Raw genomic sequence first — 12815 nt, 5'->3', positions numbered from 1 at the left:
GGGTGCGCTGAGATTAGATTTTATTTTGGTCTGCTGAGGAGAGGAGCAGCGGGACATGCCTTCTGAATGGCGTGCAGGTCCTTCTCCCTCTCCCTCTGCGTCCGGCAGCTCTCTGTCCTCCCCCCGAACAGGAAACCTCAGACCGGGGGGGTGGTTAGGGGGGGGGGGGGCTGAGGTTGTGTGCGCTCAGTGATTCAGCCTGATGGTAGATGCAGCGATATTGGCTGGCGTCCAGATCTGTGCCACGGCGTGGAGAACAACAGGGGCAGCGCCTGGGTCACGGAACAGTCCGGAACGTGCCGACTTTGAAGTCACCGACATGGCGAGTGTTTCGCACGGGCCCCCATCTGCCCCCAATGACCATAACTCCCCCCCCCCCCCCCACCACCACCAGGAACGACTCCATCGCTAATGTTACCGTTTGCTCACCATGACAGAAACACGGCGGTAGAGAGAGAGAGCGAGGCCGCGTGTTTCTGGAGCACCTGAGCCATCTGTCCCCAGCCTTCCTCACAAGGCCCGGCCCGTCATCGCACAGGAATGCCGTCGGCCGAATTAATCAGCCGCGAACGCTCGATCCCCCTCTGCCACGGCGGTAAAGTGAACGCTGAATCCCCCTCTGCCACGGCGGTAAAGTGAACGCTGAATCCCCCTCTGCCACGGCGGTAAAGTGAACGCTGAATCCCCCTCTGCCACGGCGGTAAAGTGAACGCTGAATCCCCCTCTGCCTCTTTGAGCGGCGGGAAAACCGTTTCAGAGTGCGGCGAGGTCAGGACCCCCCCCTTCCCCCCCCCACCAATTAGCACAGGGCGAGGAGTACGCCCCCAGGTGCTTCAGGGGGAGGGGGAGGGGGGGGTCAGTTCCAGTCAAGCGAAGCAGAGTGGCACACGCTTGACAGCAGATTTAGCCGGACACAGCCACAGCAGCCTGAACACGGACACAGCCACAGCAGCCTGAACCCAGACACAGCCACAGCAGCCTGAACACGGAGACCCACAGCAGTCTGAACACGGACACAGCCACAGCAGCCTGAACCCAGACACAGCCACAGCAGCCTGAACACGGAGACCCACAGCAGTCTGAACACGGACACAGCCACAGCAGCCTGAACCCAGACACAGCCACAGCAGCCTGAACACGGAGACCCACAGCAGCCTGAACCCGGACACAGCCACAGCAGCCTGAACCCAGACACAGCCACAGCAGCCTGAACACAGACACAGCCACAGCAGCCTGAACACGGACACAGCCACAGCAGCCTGAACACGGACACAGCCACAGCAGCCAGAACACGGACACAGCCACAGCAGCCTGAACACGGACACAGCCACAGCAGCCTGAACACGGAGACCCACAGCAGCCTGAACCCGGACACAGCCACAGCAGCCTGAACCCGGAGACAGCCACAGCAGCCTGAACACGGACACAGCCACAGCAGCCTGAACACGGACACAGCCACAGCAGCCTGAACACGGACACAGCCACAGCAGCCTGAACACGGAGACCCACAGCAGCCTGAACCCGGACACAGCCACAGCAGCCTGAACACGGAGACCCACAGCAGCCTGAACCCGGACACAACCACAGCAGCCTGAACACGGACACAGCCACAGCAGCCTGAACACGGAGACCCACAGCAGCCTGAACCCAGACACAGCCACAGCAGCCTGAACCCAGACACAGCCACAGCAGCCTGAACCCAGACACAGCCACAGCAGCCTGAACACGGAGACCCACAGCAGCCTGAACACGGACACAGCCACAGCAGCCTGAACCCGGAGACCCACAGCAGCCTGAACACGGACACAGCCACAGCAGCCTGAACACGGAGACCCACAGCAGCCTGAACACGGAGACCCACAGCAGCCTGAACCTGGACACAGCCACAGCAGCCTGAACACGGACACAGCCACAGCAGCCTGAACCCGGAGACCTCGCGCCCGACACGTCCCCATCACTAACTAGCGCGAATGCTACGTGTTCGTCAGGCAGCCCCTCCTCCTGTGAACACACAGCAGCACTGAGACGCACCGAACTGTTCTCCTTAATTTGCCGGTGAATGGTGAGCGTAGATGAGCTGAATGGCTGTGCGGTATCATTGTGCTCTTCCCTTCTGTATATACACACAATTACTGATTTATTTTATGTAATCTGCATGGATAACCTGCTGAAATAACAGCTAAGTTCTATGATCTCTGCTTGGATAACACACGAGAATAACAGGAATGTTACAGTATATGATCTCTGCTTGGATAACACACTAGAATAACAGGAATGTTACAGTATATGATCTCTGCTTGGATAACACACTAGAATAACAGGAATGTTACAGTATATGATCTCTGCTTGGATAACACACCAGAATAACAGGAATGTTACAGTATATGATCTCTGCTTGGATAACACATCAGAATAACAGGAATGTTCTATGATACCTGCATGGATAATGCACTGGACTAACAGGAATGGCTGTTTTATTAACTTAAATTTAATACTTGACTTACCCCCAAGGGCCAACTGTACTCTGGCTGGACTGGCACATTAATAAATGACTAAATTTTATAAGAAGCAGACCTGAATCATGCATAACCCAGAGACACAACACCCACTACACTGCAAACATAATGAGTATAAGAATGGAGTAATTATATGTAGATATGTAAAATATATGCAATGTCCTATGCAAATTATGTCAAGAGGACATGAACCTTTCTGAGTGGCCCACATATTTGTGTGTTTTAATGTGATTCTACAATAAATACAATTAAAAACCCCTGACAAGACAGCAAAGAAACATAGCAGAAATGTATTCTTTAGTCCAAGCTCAATTATCGATGCACGCAACATGTATCACTGACAAACTACATGAAAACAAACTACATGAAAACAAACTTCATGGTCTGCCATGGCTCTGTGTGTGCACAGAAACAGCTCCTGTAAAGCTTCTGCAAAGTAGAGTACAGATCAACCCTGATCCATGGAACCGGTGCTGTGCTTTATCCAATCAGTGCAAGGATGCGAGTCACATGATCCCCATGCCAGAATGTCACTGGGCGTCCGCCTAACTTGCTTTTTTTCTCGTCAGCCTCTTGAAACCACCAACCATTCAATAAAACTGTAAATATTAAATTATAGTTCACAATCTTTATTTTCATTTTAAAACCAATAAAATCTGAAATCATCCCATGTAAAGGATTCAAATGTTTGCATGTTATGTACAATGTAAATATCTCATGTTATATATGCGATAGGATATTCCCCAAATTCTTCATGATGTTAATCGCATTTTATCACACTAGAAAGCGCTCTCCGCACTAGTAAAGCAGCTCTCAGCTTATCACGTGCAATCCGTTTTAGCACTTATAAATGTCTTTGCGCAAAGAACACGGTACCATTGGGAACGGCAAAAAATGGCGGCATAATTATACGGTGGGCATAATTACCAATGCCTCACCAGGAGAATACACTTGTTCACACGGAGCACCGAAGGCAGCTGGCCTTGTCCTGTTCAGCACCGTACACCGTACTCTCTGGCGTGTAGGTGAATGGAGATCATAAATGTACCGAATGCCTTTGCTCATCATTATGCATTAATACGCTCGCCCCTTATGTATATGTACAAATTACGGTTTTATTGTTTTCCAATCTGTTTAATTCAAAACATGTAATCTGACCAGGGGGCCCCCAAACCTTTGCATGCCACTGTACGTGTGTGTAACTGAATGGGAACCGGGCTGACATTAAGACATCATTTACATAAGACCTGTAGATAGAGTAGGTCATAATCAAACATTTCATATACGGACAAATGAGCAGTCTCCTTATCATATATAAATGTACATGATATAAAAATGTCAGATCACATAATTGCTTGGGCTGGTTAAACACTTGTCAGCAGAAGCAGGCCTTAAATCAGAAGCAGACAGGCGCTGCCCCGCCCACCCCGGCACACACGCTCGGGACACGCCCTTAACCGGAGTGACTCTCGTTTTCACACGCTGTCGCTCGTGCAGCCGGGCGTTTTACGGGCTAAGCGCCTCGCGGTTCGGCGCGGTGGCAGTGTCCCCCCCTGGGATATCCGCCACGAGCCCAGCTCCCTAACCCCCGCACTGTGTTATCCTCGTGACATCACGCCGTTAATAACGTAATATCATTCATCAGCGCTGTCCGCGCCATCATAACCACCGCCGCAATTACACCGCTTTCAATGTCGCTAATGAGCCAGCGGAGGGTATGTATGAGGCTCCTGAGAGGCGTGTCAGAAATGCAACAGATCTGAGGTACGTAAAAAAAAAAACAAGATGGTTGGTAATGTGGCTGTGATGCAGAAGTCGTGTGCAGGCGTCCTGCGGGAAAACATGCCACTCCCAGAACACGCGTGTTCGGCACTCAGAACAACGAGTGAGAACGAGAGAGAGAGAGAGAGACAGAGTGTGTGTGTGTGTGTGTGTGTGTGTGTGAGAGAGAGAGAGAGAGGGAGGGAGAGAGTGTGACAGACAGTGTGTGTGTGTATGTGAGAGAGAGAGAGAGAGAGAGAGAGAGTGCCAGAACTCTGCTGGAATCCCAGCTCATCTGTGCAATGCGAGCGTGCCACAAACCAGCCTCAGAAAGGACTGCATTTCCCAGAGATCTGCTACATCACACGCCCGGGGCGCCCAGAGAAACGGCTCTGTGGCTCAGCTGCAGCCAGGCCTAAAGGGCACAGAGTGTCTCTGCAGGACCGACTGACCCCGCCCCCACAGACACACAAAACACAAAACCTGAGGGATGTGGATGCCTGCCTTCCTCTGAGTACATGATTCGAAAGAACACCGCAAAATATACTGCCATTTATGAAGTAGCCGAAAACACTCCTACTTTCAATAAATAATGAAAATATGTTTGTCCAAATTACAAGGAATCTCTTTTGGGACTGAAAGAAATTACTCCAGTCCAGAGCCTTGCTGTAATAAAATTAGTGATCAGTCTCTAAAGCACATGCAGTCTCAGTGCTGATTCTAAAGCACCAGCAGTCTCAGTGCTCAGACTCTAAAGCACCTGCAGTCTCAGTGCTCAGACTCTAAAGCACCTGCAGTCTCAGTGCTGATTCTAAAGCACCTGCAGTCTCAGTGCTCAGTCTCTAAAGCACCTGCAGTCTCAGTGCTCAGACTCTAAAGCACATGCAGTCTCAGTGCTGACTCTAAAGCACCTGCAGTCTCAGTGCTCAGTCTCTAAAGCTCCTGCAGTCTCAGTGTTCAGTCTCTGAAGCACCTGCAGTCTCAGTGCTCAGACTCTAAAGCACCTGCAGTCTCAGTGCTCAGTCTCTAAAGCACCTGCAGTCTCAGTGCTGATTCTAAAGCACCAGCAGTCTCAGTGCTCAGACTCTAAAGCACCTGCAGTCTCAGTGCTCAGACTCTAAAGCACCTGCAGTCTCAGTGCTCAGACTCTAAAGCACATGCAGTCTCAGTGCTCAGACTCTAAAGCACCTGTAGTCTCAGTGCTCAGACTCTAAAGCACCTGTAGTCTCAGTGCTCAGTCTCTAAAGCACATGCAGTCTCAGTGCTCAGGCTGGTATTCTCTGATGTTTACTTCTGATTCCCTGTATCTCATGAAAACAGGTACAGAAAACAACAGAACCAGAAAAAGCTAAGAGGCAGACTGCGCAGCATCATTTATACATGCCGATCAGGTGACTCACATCCGCGCTCTGATTGGATAACACACATTAGTCACATGGAGCAGGACTGATGTCAACGCTGTACGATGAGTCACACCAGAGCCACAAAAGCATTACAGATGAGCTGCTCTGCTCTATCTCAGGGAATCTCTGTGCGTTTGCCTGCCAGTGCTACATGCTGTAAGAGCTGTGTTTGAGGTAACCTTCTTCGTAAGGGCTTCTTCTCCCTCTAATCAAAGACATCTGTGATATGGATGAGTGGCGTCACTGAACCACAGGCCTGGTTTATTGATGGAGGGTGCCAGGGCTGTCTGTCATCCCTCCCTCTTGCCCCGCCCCTCTCTGCACAGCCCTGCACTGACTGACTGACTGACTGACTGACATGCATGTGATGAACTGGTCTGGTACAATGAGGGCGTTTGTTATACCAGTGTGCTTTCACATCACAAAGACTGGAATATGCAACACACACCAATACACACACACACGCACACACAAAAACACATGTACATGCATACAAATGCATATTCCCCAATACATGCACACACGCACACTCGCACATACACACAGTCACGCGCACACACACACACACACACACACACACACACACACACACACACACAGAGTCACACTCACGCCAAGCTGCCTCGGAGGTAAATGAGTTTGTCTTGCATGGCTAAGCACCATAAATCTGTACCGTTCCAGGTGCTCCACCTGTGGACTAGGAGCTGCTTTACAGCCTCTGTCACAAACCCAGGAACACCCGAACCCCGGCAGGCTTCTGAAGAACACGGCCTTGTTTCCCTCGTTTGCCTGGACCTTGTATTTCCACGAAGTCTCTGACACGAACGTCATGTTTTTGACAAGAATAGAACAAAGCATTTTTCTACCGGAGAGCCTCCACAACTGTGTTTCCAGCGCACACGTTCTGGCAGATATTGTTCTGTCAACTTCAAGAGCTGAAAGGCTTCCACGCGTGTTTCCAGAGAGGCACCTGTCAGACTCAAATTGTTTCCTTTGAAACAAAGTGGTCTGATGCAATATGAGCTGAAAAGGCTTCCATTTTTAATTTCCTCAATTTCCTTTGAATATGCGTGGAAGCTACACTGAGGCTTGAAAATGAGTGAAACAAGAAAACTTCACTTGCATCATTTTACCACTGGTTGGGGACAATTCATAAAATGTAATTAAATTTGACGCAGCAAATAATAGCCTTTTATCCAATTCATGAACTTAATTTCAATTTATTTTTTTGAAGTTCAATAAATCACTGCAATAGAGCCGACTCCTTCCATGCTTCTGTAATGCCTGTACGTCTTAGTTTCCCTAAAGTTTATTTTCTTAATTTATTTTGAATATTGGTGAGTAATGTATTTTGTTAGCATAATACCGTTTCTAGTGGCGAAGCTACAATAATAGGGAAGAATGAATAGAGTATAATTTGGAACATGCACCTGTGTTCTGATTGGGCGAAGGCCTTCGGGTGAAGGCGTTTAAGGAAGCATGAACGTAAAGATAGTGGAGCTTCAGAACCGACAGGGGGAGAGTGACACTGCTGCTGCTGGGCTGAAGGTTGCAGAGTCTTGGGCGTACCCCCACATGAACCCTACTGTCTCCCACTATCCCCTGCATGATCCCTACTGTCCCCCTACTGTATCCCTACCGTCCCCTACTGTCTCCCACTGTCCCTTACTGTCCCCCACTGTCCCTTACTGTCCCCTACTATCCCCTTCTATCTTCTCCCAGCCCCTCCTGTTCCCTACTGGCCCCTAATGTCCCCTACTGTCCCCTCCCGGCCCCCCACTGTCCCTTACTGTCCCCCACTGTCCCCTACTGTCTCCCACTGTCCCTTACTGTCCTCTAATGTCCCCAGCATGATCCCTACTGTCCCTCCCAGCCCCTCCTGTCCCCCACTGTCCCCTACTGTCCCCTGCATGATCCCTACTGGCCCCTACTGTGCCCTACTGGCCCCCACTGTCCCCCACTGTCCCCTACTGTCCCCTGAATGATCCCTCCTGTCCCCTACTGTCCCCCACTGTCCCCTACTGGCCCCCACCATCTCCTACTGTCCCCTACTGTCCCCTGCATGATCCCTACTGTCCCCTACTGTCCCCTGCATGATCCCTACTGTCCCCTACTGTCCCCCATTGTCCCCTACTGTCCCTTACTGGCTCCTACTGGCCCCTCACGTCTGCTTTCTTCCTTTGTCTCCATCTTCCTGTTTTTGAGTTAGAGTTGCCAGATTCAAAATTTGTGAAAGCCAGAACAATTGTAAATGAGGTGTGGAGCTGTCTAAAACGATAGCGGGCCGGGGTGAGGAGCTTTCAGAAACGTGTTCAGAGTGTATTTAATTCACCATCCCTTCTGCCTATCTGAACCTTTTCTGCTCCAGTGCACGGTAGAGTTGTGCTGTGCTGTCTCAGGTGAATTCAGATCATTGCTTCTCATTTCCGGCTTAGGCCAGAACATGCCTGTCTGTGTGTGTCCATGACTGTAACAATAGCAATGCCGAGAAGTGCACGATTGAAATATTTTCAATTAGAGTGTGGGTTTTCATCTTCCTTCTGGACAAGCAAGGCAGTATCACAAACGCTATTAGCCTGCACAGACGTCCTTGGCTGAAGAGTCTGGACACTAAAGCAGCACATCCGGAGCCAATTAACCTCCCATTTCAGCGTCTATGACAGCAACCGCCACATTCTCCTGGGGTCACGAAAGCGTCGTTTCACGATATAAAGCAGAGGACTGAAACCGTTCATGGAAATTCATTTCCTCACACACCCACTTGCTCCCCCCCGCCCCACCATTTTGAGAAGAAGCAAGCAGCACAGTCCTTTCTATTGCTTGGCGTACTTACAGAAAGGGTGTAAAAATGATGAGGCTGTCGCTCTACATTCAAAAGCCTCACAGTAAGCACGTCCATCTCCACTTGGCCCTCCGTGGGCAGGTGAAGTATCAAACAGGCGAGACCGTGGATGCAGTCCAGGCCCAAGAGCTCTTAATGCAGGCCCTGCTGAGGCACAGCACAGCTCAGGCCAGCGTTACCGCCCCATACGTCTGTCTGAACACTGACCAGCGTAGCAGGTATAGACATGAGACCAACCGAAACGCACTTTAACCGCGAGAACAACGGCTGGAGACTGCATCACATGCCTCCGTGTTGAGCGCTAGGAATCACTAGCGCCAGTTTGGTGGACTTCTACAGTCCATTACAAATCTGCATCCACCCTCAGAAAACCTCATTAAAAAATAACAGTACAGAAGGTGCTTTTCCACGCGTTACATACATAAAACATTCAGAAATGAAAGAGACCCCTACTTGAGAGCAGTTTTGCGTGTATAAGACTGTGAAGGTCTCCTTGAACTAACGAGACTTCTTTAGGCATGTCATATAAAATTAACCTATGGGGGAAGGGGGTGGAATTGAGCACAGCCAATGCTAATTTTAAAGCTAGCAAAATAAAAACCGTATTGGAACAGCACACAGTAAGATCACACACATTCGCTTATTTGTGTGTATGTTAGCGTCTGCTACTAAACAAGGAGCATTTGGAATAATAGGTCAGGAAATGATTTATTCAGAAAATCCGTTCAGATGACACTGCTTCCAAGAGAGCTAAGCAGTTTATTAAGACCACTGCGTCTGTTTACACAGACAAACGGCTTCCTTTCATTTCTCATTGTGGTGCTGCAGTTAATTCCTCCCACCCTGGGCACGCATTACGGTGTAATTGCTTTGCCACCAGCGCTGTATTAAAGGGATAAGCGATATATTTCCGAAATAAGGAACAGCATTTTAAAACGGCTGCATGAAGTACGCTGATTTGACCCTCTGTACAGCCTCTCGCAGCGAACTCCTGAAATAAAAAACCTCTCTTTCACCGCTGTTGTGTTTGCACGCATTTCAATGGCAACCTTGGTTTGTTAGAAAAAGAGAGAGAGAGAGAGAGCGAGAGAAACATCCCTGGAGCTGTGCCTTCATACGTGTCATAAAAAGCGCTCTCCTTCCCTAAGACGTCGCTCCCTGCCACCCCCCTGGGGTGGGGGTCGCCCCCCAGAAAGAGCTCGGCAGCCGCGGGCCACGCCCGTCCCGATCGATACGGGACGTCCAGCGAGCCGTGTCTGATGAGCAGCTCCCGGCCTCATTATCTGGAGGGCCAGAGCCAGCGCCCCCCACCCTCCCCGGCCCGGCCCGAGCGACTCTTCCCCTCGCGCATGGAATACCAATGCCGAGCTGTGGGGGGAGGGGGGGACACCAAGGCTGTCGCCCTAGAGGGCGGTCTTTTTAATGATAACAACAGGAAAACTACATCACTTCAGCTTACTCCTCAGCAAGGTAAGAAGAAGAAAAAAAATTCTAAATTCTGACGTGCGCTCAGAAGTGTTCTTTCAGGCTAAAAGGGATTATTTGAGTGGGTAAGGAAAATGCTGTTCCTTGATGATTACATACACTGTTTCATTTGAACCACAGACAGCAAAGGAACTGAGGAAAGACAATTTCATGCAGATATCCTACAGGCCCGGACCAATTTTCCTTTTTACGCAGAACATGACACACATTGAATTTATCTTCCATGGCCAAACAGCAAAGGGAAATAGACAACCAGTCTTTCAAACTAGCTCTCCGATGTAAAAATCCGAGGACAGTTTACACTCTTATTTTAGTTTAATTCGATTATTGTACGAGATAGCTCCCCTGTGCCTGAAGCCACAGAATGCAGTGGACAGCAGATTTAGGCCCACAGGAAACGCTCTTATCCGTCATACATAGCCAAACAGCAGATCGCCTTTCCCAGGGGGGGGGCATCTGCACATGGGGTAAAACCACTCCAGGGGAGGGCATGTGTGACAAATTACCAGCATTATATCTGCATTAAAAACCCTGCAGGGGAGATCTGTGAGGCTTTTAGCGCTGGTGGAGAGAGGACAGGGCCCCTGCTCCCTCCAGATACCACACCCCCCACCCCCCCACCAACCCATCACCACAGCCCCAGCACACTACCACTGTCACTACCACTGACCACCTCCATCCCCTATCCCATCAGACCCTGGGTCCCCTATTCCATCAGACCCTGCGTCCCCTATCCCATCAGACCCTGGGTCCCCTCTCCCATCAGCCCATATTTAGCTCAATATTAGACATCAGTGCTTACCTTCACATTTCTCCAGTATCTGGACCGTCTCCCCGATCTCCAGCGTCAGGCCCTGAGACACTGTCCCTCTGAAGTTACAGATCACTGCAGGGAGGGAGAGAGAAGGCGTCGGTTAGGCTACTCAGCGCTAATGCTGCTTCACCTGGGGCAGGTGTGCGGGTGACCACTGCAGGCCACCGTACACTGCTCTGTGCGTGTCGAGCGCAGAGCACGTCTGCACTGTAGAACAGGATCGAGGGAACTGGGCGAGGTTTGCAGGCTCAAATCTCACATGGGACTGTGACACTTCAACCTGAATTTCCTCAGCAAAACATCAATTTGCGTAAGTGGGTACTCGCTTAAAACTGTCCCGGCAAGTCTTAAGTCAGTAGTCTAGCAACTGCCAGGCAAATAAAAAACAAAATATATAAATTTCTATTTATTATGACCCTGGTAGGAAACCCAAGGAGAGACTGCCTGTCACAGACTGTCGCTGTCCTCCAAGTCTTTTGTTTAAAGAAATAAAAGTAAACAAAAGGCTGAGAGGACATGGGCAGTCAGAGAATAACATGAATTACCTTGGGATTTCTCTCAGGGATGCAATAAACAGAGAGCAGACAGGAACTAAGACAGGAAGCAGCATCTGTGTGTCCTCAACAGAGCTCACAGGATGAAGCGAAGGTCAAGTCCAGGTCAGAGGAACCTCCTCCAGTCTCTCTCACCGTTACTGGCAGGTTCTCGCAGTGACGCCAGATTGCGCCCAATCGTTTCATCCGACACTGCCCCTTTCCAGAGAGGAGGCCTGGATGTCAGTGTGAGGGGACCTGACCACCAACACGCCTGCCACTTTGTTAGAAAAACAAACAGAGCTACAGCGACACTAATATCCGTTATCGCTTCTCAGGACCGTTTGGGCCAGCCAGCGAGCGCCTGCGTGTGACACCCGCTTCCCGACAGAACAGACAGGAAAAAAAAAAAACACACAGAACTGTTTCCTGGCGCGGTGACACCGTCTGCCACGCCGGCGGGGTGCGATCGACACTTCGGCTGGGCTGCTGGGCTCTCTGCAGGAGCCGCTGGGCCGCCTGTCCAAAACGTCTCCTCAGGTAACATCTCGCCCCGCGCTGCCCCGCCCCCCCCCCCACACACCGCTGGTGCCGCCAGACCGAGCTCTGTGGCTGTGGATTAGACCTGCCGCTCGGTCAGTACAGCGCTACGAGAGCGCGGCAGCCACGGCGATACTGAACTGCTGTTCGGCCGCTCTGAGACTGGGACCCGGGGGACGCTCGCGAGCGCTGGCTTTCATTCCGACCGCAGCTGCAACCCCCCTGAACTGCAGCGGGCTGCTAATCGCCCTTAATTACTCACTTTTAATGCCCACAGAAGGATTTACCCCCTCGCGTCGTATTAGGTCTGAATCGGCTGCGCGCGGCACGGAGAATAACGATCCGCGTTCGTGCGCCAAGACTTTACACCAGTCAGATAAACCGATCCTTTCATTTCCCAAAACGGGGGAAACGATCCCTTCAGAAAGGAATTTTCTAATTGTTTAAATGACAGACTGTAAGGTAATAGTGAAAATGAAAGAACATTCTAAAAGAACTTGAACACCTGTTTGGAACAACACTGATCAGTACACTGGGTTTAAAAAACAGCATACACAGGGGTCCCCCGGGGTGGAGTTGGAGAAAGCCTGTTTCAGTCTAAGCAGAGACACATGCAGTATGTACAACGCGCTTCTGTCAGCCATCTTTTAGTCTGTTTCTGAGGCAAAGGAGAATCTGCCGAAGCCCATCTTGTTGGTATGCAGAGCAGAGGATGCACTTGACCACGGCAGCCACGTCTTGGCAACTATAATAGCTAGCGCTGGACCCAGAGTCGTATGATAAAGAGGCTAATTTATAATAAAGTTAAGGTTAATTTAAAATCGATAACAGAGCTGTTTCAAATGGAGAAAGGCTAATCATGGCAGACATGGTCTCCTGAGGAAGTCCAAGTAGTAGTCAGCAATGGAACACTGCTGTGAG

The 12815-nt window shown here is 50.3% G+C and overlaps 1 protein-coding gene across 12 annotated transcripts in view; it reads right to left on the bottom strand.

Annotated features, from left to right (window-relative positions):
• dock3 (dedicator of cytokinesis 3) overlaps window positions 1–12815 on the bottom strand; it is a 312362-nt gene that overhangs the window by 222572 nt on the left and 76975 nt on the right. For all 12 annotated transcript variants that reach the window (XM_035388217.1, XM_035388222.1, XM_035388223.1 and 9 more), the window contains exon 2: window positions 10810–10893. In XM_035388217.1, the coding sequence (XP_035244108.1) occupies window positions 10810–10893 (84 nt within the window). The remainder of the gene's footprint in view (window positions 1–10809; window positions 10894–12815) is intronic.

The sequence above is a fragment of the Anguilla anguilla genome, chromosome 13 (assembly GCF_013347855.1).
Source record: "Anguilla anguilla isolate fAngAng1 chromosome 13, fAngAng1.pri, whole genome shotgun sequence".
NCBI lineage: Eukaryota > Metazoa > Chordata > Actinopteri > Anguilliformes > Anguillidae > Anguilla > Anguilla anguilla.
Note: the sequence above shows the minus strand (reverse complement) of the source record. Positions and strands in the feature narration are given on the sequence as shown.